Source organism: Macaca thibetana, chromosome 13, assembly GCF_024542745.1.
Source record: "Macaca thibetana thibetana isolate TM-01 chromosome 13, ASM2454274v1, whole genome shotgun sequence".
NCBI lineage: Eukaryota > Metazoa > Chordata > Mammalia > Primates > Cercopithecidae > Macaca > Macaca thibetana.
In genome coordinates, this window is record NC_065590.1 from 82,061,276 (window position 1) to 82,081,839 (window position 20,564).

The 20,564-nt window shown below is 48.5% G+C and overlaps 1 protein-coding gene across 1 annotated transcript; it reads right to left on the reverse strand.

Moving 5' to 3' along the window:
- Positions 1-2,029: 2,029 nt before the first annotated feature.
- LOC126934430 (translation initiation factor IF-2-like) lies at positions 2,030-10,057 on the reverse strand. Its single transcript, XM_050755234.1, has 4 exons — positions 9,967-10,057; positions 9,777-9,819; positions 7,371-7,623; positions 2,030-2,333 (listed from the first exon to the last, which is right to left on the reverse strand). Exons 1-4 carry the CDS (start codon positions 10,055-10,057, stop codon positions 2,259-2,261), a joined length of 462 nt encoding a protein of 153 aa, XP_050611191.1. The 3' UTR covers positions 2,030-2,258.
- Positions 10,058-20,564: the final 10,507 nt, after the last annotated feature.

Consider the following 20,564-nt stretch of genomic DNA (forward strand, 5'->3'; position numbering starts at 1 on the left):
CGAGCCAAGATTGTGTCACTGCACTCCAGCCTGGGAGACAGAGTGAAACTCTGTCTCAAAAAAATAAACAAGATGCAACCTTATGGTACAGTATTAAGACCTATTACTAACAATGACCCTTGCTGCTGTGGGCAGAAAGCCACCCAGGTGCCGGAGCAAGAGACTGAAGGCACACACTGTTCCAATATAATGAAATAGTTAGAATAAGAAAAGTTATACTAGAAATGGGATATAGAGATGATTATATATGGATATTATCAATCATTAGTTTTAGTATTAATCTCTGCTTTACTATTACAACTGAGGAATAACCAGCTAGTAGAGAGTCAGGAGCTGAAGGAACATTGTAAAAAGTGACCAGAAGATAAGGGTGTGAGCCCTCTGTCTGGCCGGGTACGGCGGCTCATGCCTGTAATCCCAGCACTTTGGGAGGCCGAGGTGGGCAGATCATGAGGTCAGGAGATCCAGACCATCCTAGCTAACACGATGAAACCCTGTCTCTACTAAAAATACAAAAAATTAGCCAGACTTGGTGGCGGGCGCCTGTAGTCCCAGTTACTCGGGAGGCTGAGGCAGGAGAATGGCGTGAACCCAGGAGGCAGAGCTTGCAGTGAGCCAAGATCATGCCACTGCACTCCAGCCTGGGCGACAGAGCGAGACTCCGTCTCGGAAAAAAAAAAAAAAAAAGAGTGTGAGCCTTCTGTCATGCCTGGATAAGGGCTGCTTGAGGACACCTTGGTCTAGCGGTAGTGCCAGTGCCTGGGAAGGTACCCGTTACTTAGCGGACCATAAAAGGGAGTTTCCCTTTCCTTGGGGGAGTTAGAGAACACTCTGCTCCACCAGCCTCTTGTGGGAGGTCAGACATCAGCCAGGCCTACCCAACAGACATCCAGAGGCTTAAACGTCTCCTTGTGGTGCTGTGCTTCAGTGGTCACACTCCTTGTTCACTTTCATGTTCTGCCTATACACCTGGTTCCCCACTTAAGTCCTTAGAAGATAGCAGTAGCAGAAAGAGTGAAAGTATTAAAGTCTTTGATCTCTCTGATAAGTGCGTAGAAAAAACGCTGACGCACGATGTCCTCCCTCTCTGCTTCAGCTACCACAAAGGGAAGGGCCCCCTGTCCGGTGGACACATGACTTGCTTGACCTTATCAATCACTTGAGATGACTCACTCTCCTTACCCTGCCCCCTTGCCTTGTATACAATAAATAGCAGTGCGCCCAGACATACGGGGGCACTACCAGAGTTCGCGCATTGGTGGTAGTGGCCCCCGAGCCCAGCTGTCTTTCATACTCTCTCTTAGTCTCCTGTCTTATTTTTCTACAATCTCTCACCTTCGCACATGAAGAGAAAACCCACAAGGCCCTGTAGGGCTGGACCCTACATGCTGTCACAGTGAAACTGTTGGAATCCCAGCCCCAGCTCCCTCCCTCTTTTCTGAGTGATCCTTGCTTCCCAGATGTTACCCCAGATGCCTTTCCTGGGCAGAAGTAAGGAATCCAGCGCTAAAAGGCAGATGGGCAGGATATTTTGAGGACCTACTTTGGGCTGGATCCCTGGCAGCTGGTTTGGCTGCAAGGCCCAGAAGCCCATTAAAGCTGCTGAAGTCAAAGGGGACTTAGAATAACCATCACAGCATTTCATGGAATTCAGTTGTAGGAGGCAGGATGGGCATCAGCATCAACATGGTTTCCCAGGTGGCTGCTCTCTCTGTCCATCCTTCCGTCGGGGACTGTGTATGCTCTGCCTTTGCCCTTCTGTTGATCGGGTTCCTTCCCTTGCTCTCAGTCACTGATTTCCACCTGGCACCCTCATGACTGACCCCAAAGGTCTCATGTCCCAGCCTTTATAACATAACAATCTTTATACTGGCACCGACTGACTCTGTCTCTGACGCCACACCGAGTTTCTTGGACAGAAACTGTGGTTGCCTGGCTTTGATCAGGGTCACTTGAGTTCAATGAGCTGTGGCTCATTTATGGTAGAAGTGCATTGTGGCACTGCAGCCTCGACCTCCCAGGCTCAAGTGATCCCCCCACCTCAGCCTCCCAAGCAGCTGGGACCACAGGCATGCGCCACCACGCCTGGCTAATTTTTGTATTTTTTGTAGAGACAGGGATTCACCACATTGCCCAGGCTGGTCTCGAACTCCTGACCATCTAGTGACAAGGGATGGCTTCTTTCTTTGACAAGGGAACCCTTCTAGCGGTGGGAGGTGCATTCCTTGAAGGAGAAGCCAGAGAACAGGTATCCCAGGCTATCTCCTCAGCTGCCTGTTCAAATCTATGCTAGGTTGGTGGGCTGCCTTGTGTTCTAGCTTGGCTGATAACATCTGGAGAAGAAATATTTGGTGATGTGTGAACACTTTGAAATTGAAATTTTGGTGTTAGTTTCCTAGGGCTGCTATAACAAAGTACCAGAAACCAGGTGGCTTAAAACCTAGAAACTTATTGTCCCATAGTTCTGGAGGCTTAGAAGTCCAAAATCAAGGTCACGGCCACTTTCCCTCTGCGTCTGCGTCCTCATATGGTGTTCTCCTCTTTATTTGTATCCACATTTCCCTCTGTTATTATTTATTTATTTATTTATTTTTGGAGACAGGTTCCCGCTCTGTTGCCCAGGCTGATGTGCAGTGGTGCAATCACGGCTCACTGCAGCCTCCATCTCCCAGGCTCCTCCCCCATCAGCCTCCCAATAGCTGGGACTACAGAAGTGAGCCACTATGCTTGGCCCATTTCCCTCTTATATAGACATCAGTTCTATCGGATTACGGCCCACCCCAGTGACTTCACCTTAACCTGATTACATCTGCAAAGACCCTCTTTCCAAATAAGGTCACATTCACAGCTACAGGACTTCAATTTATATCTTAGGGAAATACAGTTCAACCCGGTTGTAAGTGTCTATGCTGGGTATGGTGGTGTGTACGTATAGTCCAGCTATGTAGGAGGCCAAGGCTGGAGGATCTCTTGAACGCAGGAGTTTGAGACCAGCCTGGGCAACATAGTGAGACCCTCATCTCAAAAAAAGAAAGACTAAAATGTCCATAAATAAAACGCAGTGGAAATACAGCCATGCTCATTCTATGGATAGCTGTGACAGAGACTATACAGAAAGCTTAATATATTTACTATCTAGGCCTTTACAGAAAAAGTGTGCCATTCCCTGCCTTAAAGGATGGGGTGGGAGTTCACAGGACAGAGAAGGCCAAGGGCGTCCTAGGCTGACAGGACAGCAAGGGCAACCACAGCGAAACGTCAGTGGTGCAGCTGGTGGACGGTGGTTCTGGAGCTCTGGAAAACAAGGCATCTCCTGAGTTTGAGTTAAAATAGAAAGCATCTTAGGCCAGGCGCGGTGGGTCAAGCCTGTAATCCCAGCACTTTGGGAGGCCGAGACGGGTAGATCACAAGGTCAGGAGATCGAGACCATCCTGGCTAACACGGTGAAACCCCATCTCTACTAAGAAATACAAAAAACTAGCCGGGTGAGGTGGCGGGCGCCTGTAGTCCCAGCTACTCGGGAGGCTGAGGCAGGAGAATGGGGCTGGGAGGCAGAGCTTGCAGTGAGCTGAGATCCGGCCACTGCACTCTAGCCTGGGCGACAGAGCGAGACTCTGTCTCAAAAAAAAAAAAAAAAAAAGAAAGCATCTTGAGTTGAACACCCTCAGAATCATGACTTCAGCTTTTCTCCTTGGTGGAGAGGACAGTGTGGGAACTGGAACCCTTTCACAGAAGCAGCCCAGGGCATTATCTGGAAAGAGAAGAGGCCTGAGAGGAGCCCAGGATGTCTGTGGAGTGACCTCAGCCGGTCCACTGGAGAGAAACCCAAGTCAGGCTGGCTGTTTTTCTCTGGGAGAGCCAAGGGAGCACCAGGGGCACTGCGTTGTTTGCTCCTTTCCTGTCTGATTGCATTTTCTCCGGCTGCCCCAGGGGACCTGTTTCTGAGCCTGATGGTCCACTTCCAGAGACCAGGCCTCCTGCAGCGGGAAATGTTTGGGAAGCCCCTTGTGATGCCTCCTGCCTGTCTGGTGGAGAGACTTCCCTTTTTGGTAGTAGCTGGCCTGTGAGTGGTGAGACCACAAAAGATCAAGGGACTCCCCGGAGGGCTCCCTTTTCCAGTGTGTTTGTCAGTTGGCTGTGCTCAGGGAGGCCTGGAGGACATTACCTGAGTTTGGCAAAAATGACCTCATAGTAACCTTGCTAGGTAGATACGGCAGGGGAAATTATCCCTGCTTGACTGTTGAGAAACTGCAGTTCAAAGAATGTTCGCTGATTTGCGTAAGATGGTATGGCTAGTCCTGCCGAGGCTACGCTGCATCTCTGCCTTCTGCCATCCTGGCCCACCATTTCCTCCTTTCTTCCACCTGCCTCTTCTAGCTCAACCTTTCCCCCACTTTTTTTTTTTTTTATGTTTGAGGCAGAGTCTCACTCTGTTGCCCAGGCTGGAGTGCAGCGTCATGATCACAGTTCACTGCAGCATTGACCTCCAGGGCTCAAGCAATCCTCCCACCTCAGCCTCCTGAGTAACTGGGAACACAGACGCACGCCACTACACCCAGCTAAGTTTTGTATTTTTTGTAGAGACAGTGGTCTCGCCATATTGCCCAGGCTGGTCTCAAACTCTGGGACTCAAGTGATCCTCCCACCTTGGCCTCCCAAAATGTTGGGATTACAGGCGTAAGCCACCACACTCAGCCCATTTCCCCTCTTTTTTTTTTTTTTGAGATGGAGTCTAGCTCTGTTGCCCAGGCTGGAGTGCAATGGCGTGATCTTGGCTCACTGTAACCTCTGCCTCCTGGGTTCAAGTGATTCTCCTACTTCAGCCTCCTGAGTAGCTGGGATTACAGGTGTGCACCACTATGCCCGGAGAATTTTTGTATATTTTTAGTACAGACGGGGTTTCACCATGTTGGTTGGGCTGGTCTCAAATTCCTGTCTTGGCCTCCCAAAGTTTGGGATTACAGGCATGAGCTTCACCTCTTTTAATTTATAAGATGACATAGCAGCATTAAAGATAAACATTTAAACAAAAATCTCTCGGCCGGGCATGGTGGCTCACACCTGTAATCCCAGCACTTTGGGAGGCCGAGGCGGGTAGATCACGAGGTCAGGAGATCGAGACCATCCTAGCTAACATGGTGAAACCCCATCTCTACTAAAAAAAATACAAAAAATTAGCTGGGCGTGGTGGTGGGCACCTATAATTCCAGCTGCTTGAGAGGCTGAGGCAGGAGAATGGCGTGAACCTGGGAGGCGGAGCTTGCAGTAAGCTGAGACTGCACCACTGCACTCCAACCTGGGTGACAGAGCAAGACTCTGTCTCAAAAAAAAAGAAAAGAAAAGAAAGAAAAGAAAAGAAAATCTCTCAAATATCACCGTTTATATAACACATTTCTATATATGCACATGTGTGCTTTAAAAAACAGCTCTAGGCTGGGAGTGGTGGCTCACCCCTGTAATCCCAGCACTTTGGGAGGCTGAGGCGGGTGGATCACCTGAGGTCAGGAGTTTGAGACCAGCCTGGCCAACATGGTTAAACCCTGTCTCTACTAAAAATACAAAATTAGCCAGATGTGGTGGCACACACCTATAATCCCAGCTACTTGGGAGGCTGAGGCAGGAGAATCGCTTGAACCTGGGAGGTGGGAGTTACAGTGAGCCGAGATCGAGATAGTGCCATTGCACTCCAGCCTGGGCAACAAGAGTGAAACTCTGTCTCAAAAAAAAAAAAAAAAAAAGAAAAGAAAAGAAAAAAAAACCCAGCTGTAGTAAAATTGTAATTTATAATTGTGGTAACATTGTATAGCACAAAACACACAAGTATAAGTAACATTTGGGAAATCTGCATTAGATCAGCAGGTTACATCCCTGTCAACATGCTGGTTGTGATATTGTACTATAGTTCTGCAAGATGTTACTATTGGGGAAAACTGGGTAGAGGTGGGATCTCTGTATCATTTCTTTTTTTTTTTTTTTTTTTTTTTGAGATGGAGTCTGGCTCTGTCACCAAGCTGGAATGAAGTGGTGCGATCTCGGCTCACTGTAACCTCCACCTCCCAGGTTCAAGCGATTCTCCTGCCTCAGCATCCCAAGTAGCTGGGACTACAGGCACATGCCACCATGCCTGGCTAATTTTTGTATTTTTAGTAGAGATGGAGTTTCACCGTGTTGGCCAGGATGTTCTCAATCTCTTGACCTTATGATCTGCCCGCCTCAGACTCCCAAAGTGTTGGGATTACAGGCGTGAGCCACCATGCCTGGCCTATGCTTTCTTATAACTGCATGTGAATCTGCAAGTATCTATATAACATTTTCGATTAAAAGAAAAAGCAATTCTGAAGGAGTTGAGATCCATGAGAATGTACTATTTCATGTTAAACCATTTTTCATTAAGATTGCATTATAGGGCCGGGCGCGGTGGCTCAAGCCTGTAATCCCAGCACTTTGGGAGGCCGAGACGGGTGGATCACAAGGTCAGGAGATCGAGACCATCCTGGCTAACACAGTGAAACCCCGTCTCTACTAAAAAATACAAAAAACTAGCCGGGCGAGCTGGCGGGCGCCTGTAGTCCCAGCTACTCGGGAGGCTGAGGCAGGAGAGTGGCGTGAACCCGGGAGGCGGAGCTTGCAGTGAGCTGAGATCAGGCCACTGCACTCCAGCCTGGGCGACAGAGCGAGACTCCGTCTCAAAAAAAAAAAAAAAAAAAAAAAGATTGCATTATAAACATTTCCCCGTGTTTCTACAGACCTTGCAATAATCACTTTCTGGCTACGCGGCATTCCATCTAGTGGGTATAAAACCTTTCCCTTAACCATTCCCCCTTGCTAGGTGAGGTTGTTTTCAATTTTTAGCTCCTGCTAATAATGCCATGATGAACATGATTATGCCTAGGGCACGTTTATTCTTTTGAATTATTTTATTAGGATACATTCCCAGGGAGTGGGATGCCTGGGTATAAGGTTCTGGACCTTTATGACTGTATTAGGTATTATTAATTTAATATTATGTCTTTATTATTGCCCTTTCTAAGGTACAGATTGGCTTTTCCCCAAGTGAGCAAAAGTTCTCTGGCGCGCCTTTCAGCATTCAGATTTGTGGGGGAGAACCAAGGCCCCCCACCTGTTGCCGCCTGCACAGTGTCCGGCCAGAGATTTGAGTGGCAGAATGGCAGGGGCAGTAGAGTGCAGCTAGAGGAGCAGTCACGGGCGTTACCCTCCCACGGGGCCCGGGCGGGCGTCCGGGGACCTCCTGGGACTCGGTGGCGCGGACGACTTTCTCCCCAGAGAGACAGAGCAGCAGCGACCCTGAGGGGCCCTTCTGGGCCATGAGGGCGCGAGGCTTTCTTGAAAACAGAGCAGCCTCTGCTTACCCTGCAGGCGCTCTGGAGCTGCAGGAGGCCGTTTCCAGAAAGCACCGGATTCGGCCTAAAGCAGTGGTGAGACCGCTGCGTCCCTCTGGCTCCCGGTGGGGAGGCCCTGGGTCCCGGGCCCCAAGGCTCGCGGGCGATCGCCGCCTGGGAGGCGCCGCTGGGGAAGCCCGAGGCCCGGGCGTCCCCAGAGCCGTCAGCGGCTCTGCGTCCCAGTCCCGGGCGAGCGCCGTGCAGAGGGCCGGGGACCCAGCGCCTGGGTGGGGAAGCGCGGCCTCGCCATCTTGCTGGGCCGCGGGCGCTCGGCGCAGGCGTGGGCGCCTGTGCAGTGTTCACCTCTTTTGGATTTTATTCTCGTGTTTCATTTAATTTAACTCATTTAAAATTTTTTTCTTTTACTTTTTCTTTCATTTTAGTTTTGTTTTAAATTTTATTAATTTATTTCATTAAATTTAAATTTTGTTAATTTAATTTTAATTTTAGGGTTGTTTTTTTTTTTTTTTTCCCCAGTTTGGATTGCCAGATTAAATGCAGGATGTCCAGTTAAATTCAAATTTCAGATAAGCAACAGATACATTTTTAGTATAAATCTATCCTGTTTAGGATGTCCTACTTAGTATCAGAATGTCACCAGCGTTTTGTCCTGGTTTTTTGTTTGTTTTTTGAGACAAGGCCTTGTTTTGTTGCCCAGGCTGGGGTGCAGTGGCAAAATCATAGTTTACTGCAGCCTCCAACTCCTGGACTCAAGGGATCCTCCTGCCTCAGCCTCCAGAATAGATGTATACCACTACACTCAGCTAGTCTTTGTATTTTTTTGTAGAGATGGGGTCTCACTATGTTGCCCAAGCTAGTCTCAAACTCCTGGGCTCAAGTGATTCTCCTGCCTTGGTCTCCCAAATTGCTGGGATTCCAGGCATGAGCCACCACTCCTGGCCTGGCCTGTATTTTTATTTGCTAAATCTGGCAACCCAATTTGTGGTAGAACCCCTTCTTTGGAGGACATCTGACTCAGAACCCTAATACCTACCCAATGACAGTGGGTGGTCTGTGTGAACTGGGGCCAGGACCAGGGGGTGCAGGAATGTGAGTGTCACCCAGTGTCTCCTAGATTGGCCTGAGGAACCCCCTGAGCAGAACTGACCAACTGAACCTCTCTTAAGCGGCTGAACTCCCCGAGGGCAAGTCAGCAATAGCCTCACCAGATAGGCTCTGTACATTGGATTATTCCAGCCATGGCTGGCTCCTGTCCTCTCAAAAGTCCCTCACGGGCTGTGCGCGGTGGCTCATGCCTGTAATTCCAACACTTTGAGAGGCCTCACTTGAGACCAGGAGTTCAAGACCAGCCTGTCCAACATGGCGAAACCCCGTCTCCACTAAAAATACAAAAAATTAGCCAGGCATGGTGGCACACGCCTTTAATCCCAGCTACTTGGGAGGCTGAGGCACAAGAATGGCTTGAACCTGGGAGGTGGAGCTTGCAGTGAACCAAGATCGGGCCACTGCACTCCAGCCTGGGCGACAGAGCGAGACTCTGTCTCAAAAAAAAAAAAAAAAAAAAAATCCCTCAGGCCTATATCCTGTGAGCAACAAGCTCTGAAGGAGGGGCCCAGGTCTGCCACTATGGGATGTGGGCAAGTCACTGGCCTCAGTTTCTCCATCTGTGAAATGGGGCTGTTGTTTGGACTACTGGAGATAAGCTATGTGAAAGTGCCTGGTGAACCTGGAAACCCAGAGACTCTAAAGCATGCTTTTTCTTGTCAGCTTTACTGAGGCATAATTCACAAACAGTGACATTCTCCAATTTTAAATATGCAACTCAATGCATTTTGACTGATGTTTACAGTTGTATGACCACCACAATTGCATATATATATATACACACACACATATATATGTATATATGTATTTGAGGTCAACAAACATGTGCTGAGCATCTGCTATATCCTAAGCTCTAGGGTGTGCCAGGTACCCAGCTCACAGAGTTGAAGGCCACAGCCCTTCTTTGAGGAATTCCGGGTCTGGTGGAGAAGCGGACCACGTGTACTTGACCACCACACACCTATGTGAGCAGCAGCTCAGGAAGGAACACGGGGGCCAGCGAGGTATGAGGCCACTCTTCTGGCTCTAACGCCCTAAGCATTTAGTCTGGCCACCTCTAACACAGCCACATCAAGCCCTCAGTCCCACCCTTACTGGGTCCAGAATACCTGTGCAAAGCCACATCCTTTTTCCTCTTTTATCTGGCAGAGGCTCATTCCTCTCCATGTTTCAACGCCCAACCCAGATGTTGCCTCCTCTGAGAAGCCACACTGATTTTCCTGGTGATTCTGGGACAGATTTGTGGCTCCTGCTCATTGGGCCTGCAGGTGCTGAGGGCTGGAGGGAGGCAGAGTCTTAAAAAGGGGGCACCCAGTGGGAAGGGCCATGGGATGGGTCAGGGGAGGATCATGTCCTGTAACAGGAGATGCGAACGGCAGGGCGGGATGTGGAGGTTTAGGGCCAGCCCAGGAGGCTGGGGGCCAGGGCTCAGGGTGCAGGTGGGGGTCCGAGCAGCCTTCCTTCTGGGCCCGTCTGCCCAGCCAGGAGAATCTGTCGGTACCTGGAGAGAACCAGGGCAGGGGGAGGGTGAAGGTGTGCACAGCGGGTGGTGCGACCGACGGGAAGGGGCCCTGCCTGCAGATCTTCCCCATCTCGCGTGAACCAAGGAGTTATAGTTAGAAGGCACCCATTCAAGTCCTCATTCAGCAAGTGCCACGCAGGCTCCTGGCTACCTCCCTGTGCCCAGGAGGGTGGGTAGTGGCGGGTGGTGGGCAGAGTTGGCCCAAACTCTGCTGTCATCTCTGAGGCTTTTCCAGACTCTGGCTCTGTGCCTTGTGCTACGTTAGCCCATGGGAGCCTGGATTCTGAGACTGAGGTCTTATGGGATGTCATTTGTCCTGGGGCAGAAAGATGGGATGGGAGAGAGGCTGTGGAAACAGAGAATAGTTCTGTTCTCACTATCCCTCCTGTCAGTTTTGCCTTTTAAGTAAATCTGGAATCCATTTGTTTCTTTTCAGCTAGCAGTGCCACCATTCCAGCGGCACCATGTTGTACCTGGATGGCCACGGATCTCCCCATAACTCACTTATGCCCTTGTGGTCAGTTCAGGCCACTGCAGTCTGCGTGATCTGAAAGCAGTAGCAGCAGCAGCAGCAGCAGCAGCAGCAGCAGTGGCGGCGGCGACTTTTGGTACTATTTCAAAAAGTAGGTGGGGTGTGGTGGCTCAGGTCTGTAATCCCAGCACTTTGGGAGGCCAAGGCAGGAGGATCTCTTGAGCTCAGGAGCCTGAGACCAGCCTGGGCAACATAGCGAGACCTTATCTCTACTGAAAAACAACAACAACAACAATTAGCCAGGTGTGGTGAGACGGGCCTGTAGTCGCAGCTACTCAGGAGGCTGAGGTGGGAGGATTGCTTGAGCCTGGGAGATTCAGGCTGTAGCAAGCTATAATCGCACCATGGCACTCCCACTTGGGCAACAGAGTAAGACCCTGTCTCAAAAAGCAAGCAAACAAACAATGATTAAAAGCAAAACAAAACAAAACAAAAAACCCTCAAAAGCAATACCTTCTTTTTTGGAGACAGAGTCTTACTCTGCCATTCAGGCTGGAGTGCAGTGGTGCAGTCTTGGCTCATTGCCACCTCCGACTCCCAGGTTCAAGCGATTCTCCTGCCTCAGCTTCCCGAGTAGCTGGGATTACAGGTGCGCATCACTGCACCCAGCTAATTTTTGTATTTTTAGCAGAGACGGGGTTTCGCCATGTTGGCTGGGTTGGTCTTGAACTCCTAACCTCAAGTGATCCACCTGCCTCAGCCTCTCAAAGTTCTGGGATTACAGGCATGAGCCACGCACCTCGCCTCAAAAGCAATACCTTCTTTTTTTTTTTGAGACGGAGTCTCGCTCTGTCGCCCAGGCTGGGCTGCAGTGGCCAGATCTCAGCTCACTGCAAGCTCCGCCTCCCGGGTTCCTGCCATTCTCCTGCCTCAGCCTCCTGAGTAGCTGGGACTACAGGCGCCCGCCACCTCGCCCGGCTAGTTTTTTGTACTTTTTAGTAGAGACGGGGTTTCACCGTGTTAGCCAGGATGGTCTTGATCTCCTGACCTCGTGATCCGCCCGTCTCGGCCTCCCAAAGTGCTGGGATTACAGGCTTGAGCCACCGCGCCCGGCCAGCAATACCTTCTTATGGCAATAACTCAAATACTAAAATAGGATTTTAGGTAAAAGTCAAAGACAGATCCCCTTTTCCCTCACCCCCAACCTCCAGCCTGCTTCTCAGAGCAGCTTGTTCATTCTGTAACACTTCTGATTTTTTTCAAAGTCTGTCAGTGATTTTCTACGTGTGTGTATATGTAATTGCGTGTATATCGTTCTATAGGTGCGTATGTATGTAACCTTAAAAATCAAATGATCCGGACTTCGGCACTGTGTCTTTTTCATTTGAAAGTGCCTGCTGGGGCTCTGTTCACATCAACATGCCTGAGGATTGCCGTCCTTGTTTCTCAGCGTTTTGCTCTTACAGATAATGCTGCAGTGAAATCAATCCTTAGACGTGGAATTGCAGGCTTCCAGGGATGCGCACTTAAAATGTTGATAGCTAGTGCAAATTGCCTTTCACAATGGCTCTACTGATTTCCATTTGCATAAATAATCCAATCTTTCTCCTCACTCTTAAAAACGCTTCCCCATCTGATAGGTGAAAAATGGCATCTTACCTTCATTTGTCTTTTAAAAATTATGAGGCCAAGCGCAGTGGCTCATGCCTGTAATCCCAGCACTTTGGGAGGCCGAGGCGGGAGAATCACTTGAGGTCAAGAGTTCGAGACCAGCCTGGCCAACATGATGAAACACTGTCTCTACTAAAAATTCCAAAAAAGAAAAGAAAATTAGCCGGGCATGGTGGTGGGCACCTGTAGTCCCAGCTACTCAGGAGGCTGAGGCAGGAGAATCACTTGAACCCAGGAGGCAGAGGTTGCAGTGAGCCAAGATTGCGCCACTGCACTCCAGGCTGGGTAACAGAGTTTCACTCTGTCTCAAAAAAAAAAAAAAAAAAAAAAAAAAGAAAAGAAAAAATTATGAGTGAAGTGGAGCATTTGACATATCTCTTATACATGTGAATCTTTTTCTGCTGTGTGTTCTCTTGCTTCTTCTTTCCATTGGGTTCTTTATCTGTGGTTTATTGATTTCTTTTCTTTTCTTTTCTTTTTTCTTTTCTTTTCTTAGATGGAGTCTTGCTCTGTCAGCCAGGCTGGAGTGCAGTAGCGTGATTATCTCGGTTCACTGCAACCTCCACCTCCTGAGTTCAAGTAATTTTCCTGCCTCAGCCTTCTGAGTAGCTGGAGTTACAGGTGCCCGCCACGATGCCTGGCTAATTTTTGTATTCTTAGAAGAGACGGAGTTTTGCCATATTGGACAGGCTGGTCTCGAACTCCTGAGCTCAAGTGATCCTCCTGCCTTGGCCTCCCTAAATTCTGGGATTATAGGCGTGGGCCACCACGCCCGGCCAGTTTATTGATTTCTTTTTTTCTTTTCTTTTCTTTTCTTTTTTTTTTTTAAATGGAGTCTCCCTCTTGTTGCCCAGGCTGGAGTGCAATGGTGGGATCTTGGCTCACTGCAACCTCTGCCTCCTGGGTTCAAGTGATTTTCTTGCCTCAGCCTCCAAAGTAGCTGGGATTACAGACATGAGCCACCATGCCCGGCCTGTTTTTTTTGATTTCTAAGCATTCTTTGTAGTTGAGGAATTGGCACATGGACTCTCACATTGTGGCAAATGTTTCCCCCAACTAATCTGTTGTCTTTATGTATTTTTGTCATAAGGAGTTTTACATCTTTTAGACTCAAAGTAAGAATAGAGTCATGTTTTGTTCTCATGCACTGATGATTCCACTTGTACATTTACGTTTTTGGTCTACCTGCAGTTTATTTTGATGTCAAGGAGAAAGGTGTGGATCCACATTTAATTGTTTTCTAGGTGGCCAGTCATTTCCCCAATACTATTTACTGAATAATCCATTTTCCTGACTGCTGTCATTCTTCCTTTATCATATTCTAAATTTCCACATATAGTTGGGTCTATGTCAGTGTCTCTGTGGTGTTCTGTTAATCTTACTGCCTATTCTTGTACGTGTGCCAAATTGCTTTATTTCTTCCAGGTTTCTAATGTATTTTTACTATGCGGTAGGGTTACTTTTTAGAGATTTACTGGCTATCTGCACTTAATGTATTTTCCAGATGAATTTTCGTGTTATTTTATGGGTCTAGTGGGAAGGAAGCATGAAACACATCATTATAAAAGTCATTTAATCATATTGTCATAAGTGCTGCGGAGGGAATTGAGAAAGGAGATAACATGGGCCCTAAAATTTGGGTTTTATATATCTGGCAAATATATAGGTAAATTTAAGGAGTCTTAACATTTCCACAATACTGACTTTTGTTTAAAACAAAATGTGTTTTTCCATTTATGCAAGTCTTCTTTTATGTCCCTCAGTCAAGTTTACAACTTTTCTTTAGAGATGTTTTACATACTCCTTGATAAATCAATTTCCAAACAGTTTGTTCTTTGTGTCGCTCTTATGAATGGACTCTTTTCTTCCAGTCAGTGTATTTTCTAACTGGTAATGTCGTTAGAGGGGACTTTTCTAAAAGGCCAGTCGCTCTCGAAAGTGCTCTGCCTCTTCAGTGGGTTCCTGTTCCTGCAAGGATCTCCCACACTTCCTCACCGGCGGACAAAGTCCTGTGAGGTCTGGCCTGCTCCCCTTCTCCCCTTCCTCCTCTGTTCTGTGTGCTTAGGTGCTCACACGGTGCTCTCTGACTGCCGGGTCAGGTGGCTCCTCCGTACCCCTGAGTTCTTCGCTTAAAGAAGACTTCCTCAGGGAAGTGGATCTGGGATTGAGCCGGGGCTCCTGTGAATGCTCCCGTACGACAGTGTGATGAGAATTATTCCTGTGGTCGTGTGTTCCGTGCTGCCTCTCCACAGCCTGTACTCCAGGAGGGCACAGGGCTCTGCCTGTCTCCTTCCTTCTCTTCCTCTCCTTCTTCCTTCTCTTCTTCTTCTTTCTTCTGTCTTCCTTCTTTCTTTTTTCTTCTTTGATAGGGTCTTGCTTTGTAGCTCAGACTGCAGTGCAGTGGCGCAATCATGGTTCCCTGCAGCCTTGACCTCCTGGGGCTCAAGTGATCTCCTGCCCCAGCCTCCCAAGTAGCTGGTAGCATGCATGTGCCACCATGCCTGACTAATTTTTTTTTAATTTTTGTACAGATAGGAGTCTCACTATGTTGCCCAGGCTAGTCTCAAACCCCTGGGCTCAAGGTAATCCTCCTGCTTCAGCACTCCCAAAGGGCTGGGGATTACAGACATGCGCCTCTGCACCTGGCCTGCCTATCTTCCTCACTGTCTCCTCAGCTGTTGAGTAAATTCACAGTATTGGGAATGGAAGTTGCATGCCCTGTTTTCTGGCCTGGGGCTTCCTGGCATCCTGGACTTGGGGACAGTGAAAACTCATCTGGCTGGCAGGCGTCTCAGCCAGCTTCCCTCACTCTTGCCAAAAAAGAGACTGAAAGCTGAAAGCTTCATTGTTTTGTTTTGTTTTGTTTTGTTTTCTGTTTTTTTTTTTTTTGAGATGGAGTCTTGCTCTGTTGCCCAGGCTGGAGTGCAGTGGCAAATTTTTGTATTTTTAGTAGCGATGGGGGTTTCACCAGATTGGTCAGGCTGGTCTCGAACTCCTGACCTCAGGTGAGCCACCCACCTTGGCCTCCCAAAGTGCTAGGATACAAGCGAACTGAAAGCTGCTGCTGCTGCTTCTTCTCCTTCTCCTTCTCCTTCTCCTTCTTCTTTCTTCTTTCTTCTTCTTCTTTTTTTTTTTGAGACAGAGTTTCACTCTTGTTGTCTAGGCTGGAGTGCAATGGCACGATCTTGGCTCACTGCAACCTCTGCCTCCCAGGTTCAAGTGATTCTCCTGCCTCAGCCTCCCAAGTAGCTGGAATTACAGGCGTGTGCCACCACACCCAGCTAATTTTTGTATTTTTAGAAGAGACAGGCCAGGCTGGTCTCAAACTCCCGACTTCAGGTGATCCACCTGCCTCAGCCTCCCAAAGTGCTGGAATTACAGGTGTGAGCCACCGTGTCCCGCAGACACAGTGGTTTTTAATTGTTTTGTTCACAGCCATTGCCTGAGACAGTACACGCTTGGTAAACACTTCACTGAATCAGTGAACTAGGTTTAAAATAGGCATGAGTGAAAGCTCCTGTGGCAGAAAGGGTATCAAGGTAATGGAATTACTTTGTATTCCTGTATTATATGTCTCCCAGGATGTCTTTAAGGGAATTAAGGAACTTGTAAAATAAAAAAAATAAATTCCCTTTTGTTTTGTTTCCCGTGATGGCACTGCACCAGGTGGCCACCAGAGGGCAGGGCTGCCCTACTGTCAGGAATTGTAACCTGCAGACTAAGTCTTCTAGTCTTAATGCAGGGCTTTAGGTATAGGTCACAGAGCCTCCCACCTGGGGATCTTCACGGTGACAAGAATCAATCCCCATTTCTCCCTCACTGAATCTCGGCTTCCTAGACTGAGGCAAAAGCATCTCTGTCTTGCTCTTGTTTGAAGAATACAGTATGTCTCCCTAGGCCCACACCTTCGTTCTTAAGTACTGAGCCCTTCTGAGTGCTCTCTCTGGGATGAGCAGTGAATAGGAAGCAGTTCCTACCCTCATGGAGCGTGTCCCGGGCTTACTAACCCTCAGATTCACACACGAAAGCTCAGCTTTGGAGAGATGCCAAACCCTGCAAACAAAGCCAAGAGGTTAACTTAGGAACCTAGATTTATTCATTGCTATATCCACTCAGAAGGCACCTGGTACTGACTCCTGTGGCTGGGGCTTGTGTGAGGGTTCATTCATTCTCCCCCAGAGACGTCTAGAATACCTGTTCTGTAGGAGTCCTGCTCCAGGACTAGTGGAGGCAACAGTTTCTATTCTCAGGAAGCTCACAGTGTGGTAGTTAGTAGTGGGGTATAGGCAATAAACACGTAAATATGTAACGTAAAGCTGGTGATAAGTGCTATGAAGAAAACCAAGCAGGACAGGCACATTGAGAGTGATGAGCTAGGGGTGCTATTTTGTATAAGGAGGTCTGGGAAATCTCTGATGAGATTTCTTTTTTTTTTTGGGAGGGGGGACGGAGTCTCGCTCTGTCACCCAGACTGGAGTGCAGAGGCGCAATCTCGGCTCACTGCAAGCTCCACCTCCTGGGTTCACGCCATTCTCCTGCCACAGCCTCCCGAGTAGCTGGGACTACTGGCGCCCGCCAGCACACCTGGCTAATTTTTTGTATTTTTAGTAGAGACGGGGTTTCACCGTGTTAGCCAGGGTGGTCTCGATCTCCTGACCTCGTGATCCTCCCGCCTCGGCCTCCCAAAGTGTTGGGATTACAGGCGTGAGCCACTGCGCCCAGCCGATGAGATATCTTTTGAACAGAGACCTTAATGAGGCGAGGGAGCAAGGGGTCAGGATGTGCAAAGGCCTGGAGGCAGGAGGGTGGGAGTGTGTGTGTGTGTGTGTGCACAGTAGAATGCAGACCCTGTTGGGGTGTAAGATCCCGCAGATCCTTGTAGGCCATGGTAGACTTTGCCTTTTGCTTCGAGTGACTTGCTGTGTTTTTTTGTTTTTGTTTTTTTGAGACAGAGTCTCACTCTGTTGCCCAGGCTGGAGTGCAGTGGTGTGATCTCGGCTCACTGCAACCTCCGCCTCCCAGATTCAAGTGATTCTCATGCCTCACCCTCCTGAGTAGCTGGGACTACAGGTGCCCACTACCACACATGACTAATTTTTGTATTTTTCATAGAGATGGGGTTTCGCCATGTTGGCCAGGCTGGTCTCGAACTTCTGGCTTCAAGTGATCTGCCCACCTTGGCCTCCCAAAGTGCTGGGATTACAGGTGTGAGCCACCGTGCCTGGCTGTGACTTGCTGTGTTGAGAATAAACTGCAGTGGTGCAAGGTGGTGGTTGGGAAACTGGCAAGGAAGCTGTTCCGGTCAGCAAGAGGTAATTGTGATGGTGGTGGCTTTCACCTGGGACATTCTGTAAACGCTTGCTAAATTGAACTGAGCTGTTTTGGTCAATGCTTGCTTAAAATCATGACCTCTTGGCCCCTTGCAGAGAATGGGGAAACCACCATAGGAACAAACCTTTGAAAGAGAAACTGTCCTGATTTTGGTAGTTGGTGTTAAAAGGAAGTTTCACTCCTATTTTCAAGCAGGAACCACAGAGTTCTAAAGTGGAAAGGATCCTGGCCAGAAATGTTCATCCGGACCTTTAGTTTGACAGACAAGCTATCTGAAGGTTGGCCAGGTGACTCATCTGAGGTCACACAGCAGCATCGTGGCCACCTGGGATTCTGGAATGAAGACTCTTTCCCGGCAATTGTGTTTCTCTTGCTGCTTTGTTAATTCAGTAAACGTTTCCTAGGCCCTCAGAGGAGTCTGCTCTGTTCCCACAGTACGAATCCCCTCTCTTCTCGGGTTCTGCTGAAGTCTCCCAGTTACTCTGGCCACATGCTGTGCCCATCAGCTTATCAGCTCTGCCAGGTCATGCCTGGCAATCCACACCTTGCCTTGTTTTCCCAGGACGCTGAACTGGCTCTTGTCCCCTCTCCACGTGGTAGGCATCTTGGCCCTCTCACAATCCAGAACAGTTGCAATGTGGATGAGTGAAAATTTGCAGGATCTATCCAAAGTGCCCATGGCCTTTGACCCAGGAGGAGTTCCACCTCTAGGATTGAGCCTATTAGCAATGCATAAGGGTTTATGCACGAGGATCACTGTTTAGTGCAACATGTTTTGGAACAGCCTTGCCTGTAGCAACTCCTGCAGCCTGTGGCTCACACTCTTTTTTTTTTTTGAGATGGAATCTTGCTCTGTCACCTAGGCTGGAGTGCAGTGGCACAATCTCGGCTCACTGCAACCTCCACCTCCTGAGTTCAAGCCATTCTCCTGCCTCAGCCTCCCGAATAGCTGGGATTACAGGCGCGTGTCACCATGCCCAGCTACTGTTTGTATTTTTAGTAGAGACTGGGTTTCACAATGTTGGTCAGGCTGGTCTCGAACTCCTGACCTCAGGTGATCCACCGCCTCAGCCTCCCAAAGTGCTGGGATTACAGGCATGAACCCCCACGCCCAGCCCTCCACACTCTCTTGATTTCTTGTCTCTTCCTGGCTCCTCCTCTGTCACCACACTCTAAATGTGAGTGTCTCCCTGGGCGCTAGGCTTTCCCAGTTCTCACCCTATGCCTGCTGTTTTGGTGCGACTCCCCACTCCCTTGATTTTAAGCCACCTCTGTGCTGACTCTCTCATGGGCAAGTCTCCAGTCCTGACCTGTCAGTGGTCCAGCTTCTCACAGCCAATTGCCTTCTTGTTTTGTTTTGTTTTGTTTTGAGATACAAATCGCTTACCACAAAATTCATCATTTTAAAGTGCATAATTCAGGGCTGGGCATGGTGGCTCATGCCTGTAATTCCAGCACTTTGGGAGGCCAAGGTGGGTGGATCAACTGAGATCAGGAGTTTGAAACCAGCCCAGCCAACATGGTGAAACCCCTTCTCTACTAAAAATGCAAAAATTAGCCGGGCGCAGTGGCAGGCACCTGTAATCCCTGTTACTGGGGAGGCTGAGGCAGGAGAATCATTTGAATCTGGGAGGTGGAGGTTGTAGTGAGCCAAGATCATGCCACTGCAATCCAGCCTGGATGACAGAGACTCCATCTCAAAAATAAATAAATAAATAAAAACAAATAAATAAAGTGCATAGTTCGGTGGTTTTTAGTATGTTCCCAAGGCTGTGCAACCATTACCACTAGCTAATTCCAGAACATTCTCACCACCTGAAAAAGAAACCCATGAGCAGTTGCTCCTCATTCCCCCGTTCCCAGCTCCTGGCAATCAGGACTCTATTTTCTGTCTTTATAGATCTGCCTATTCTGGACATTTTCTATAAATGGAGTCATACAATATGTACTCCTTTGTGCGTGTTATTTCATTTAGCATAATGTTTTTGTGGTACATCCATGTTGTAGCATGTAGCAGTACCTCATTCCTTATGTTTAAAAACAATTTTGTTGGATACTATATTTTGTCCATTCATTCATTCATTCATTAGTGGATGAACATTGGGCTGTGTCCACTTTTGGGCTATTATGAATAATGTTGCTATGAACATTCATGCATCAGTTTATTTATTTATTCATTTATTTTTTTATATATATATATATATATTTTTTTTTTTTTTCTTTGAGACAGAGTCTCATGCTGTCCCCCAGGCTGGGGTACAGTGGCGTGATCTTGGCTCACTGTAACCATCGGTCTCCCAGATTCAAGCGATTCTCCTGCCTCGGCCTCCTGAATAGTTGGGATTACAGGCCTGTGCCACCATGCTCAGCTAATTTCTTTTTTGTTTTTTTTGAGACGGAGTTTCACTCTTGTTGCCCAGGCTGGAGTGCACTGGCGTGATCTCGGCTCACCACAACCTCCGCCTTCTGAGTTCAAGCGATTCTCCTGCCTCAGCCTCCCGAGTAGCTGGGAGTACAGGCATGTGCCACCACGCCCGGCTAATTTTGTATTTTTAGTAGAGACAGAGTTTCTCTATGTTGGTCAGGCTGGTTGTGAACTCCCAACCTCAGGTGATCCGCCCACCTCGGCCTCCCATAATGCTGGGATTACAGGCGTGAGCCACCGCGCCCAGCCTAATTTTTGTATTTTTAGTAGAGACAGAGTTTCACCATGTTGGCCAGGCTGGTCTTGAACCCCTGACCTCAAATGATCTGCCTGCCTCGGCCTCCCAAAGTGCTGGGATTACAGGCATGAGTCACTGCACACGGCCTGCATACACCAGTTTTCATGTGAACGTGTTTTGGATTCTCCTGCATACACACCCAGGAGTGCAGTTGCCGGCTCATATGGTAACTGTGTGGTTCACTTTGGAGGAGCTGCCAGACCGTTTCACCGCAGCTGCACCATTTGCATTCCTATCAGCGATGTATGAGGTTCCAGCCAGGCCTCTTGAAGTTTTCCCTGGGGGTTCCGGGGAGTGGTCACACTTCATATGTCAATGTCTGAACACTTTCTGTCCTTCGTATTGGTAAATGGCACACGCTGTTCAAGCCAGACACTTGG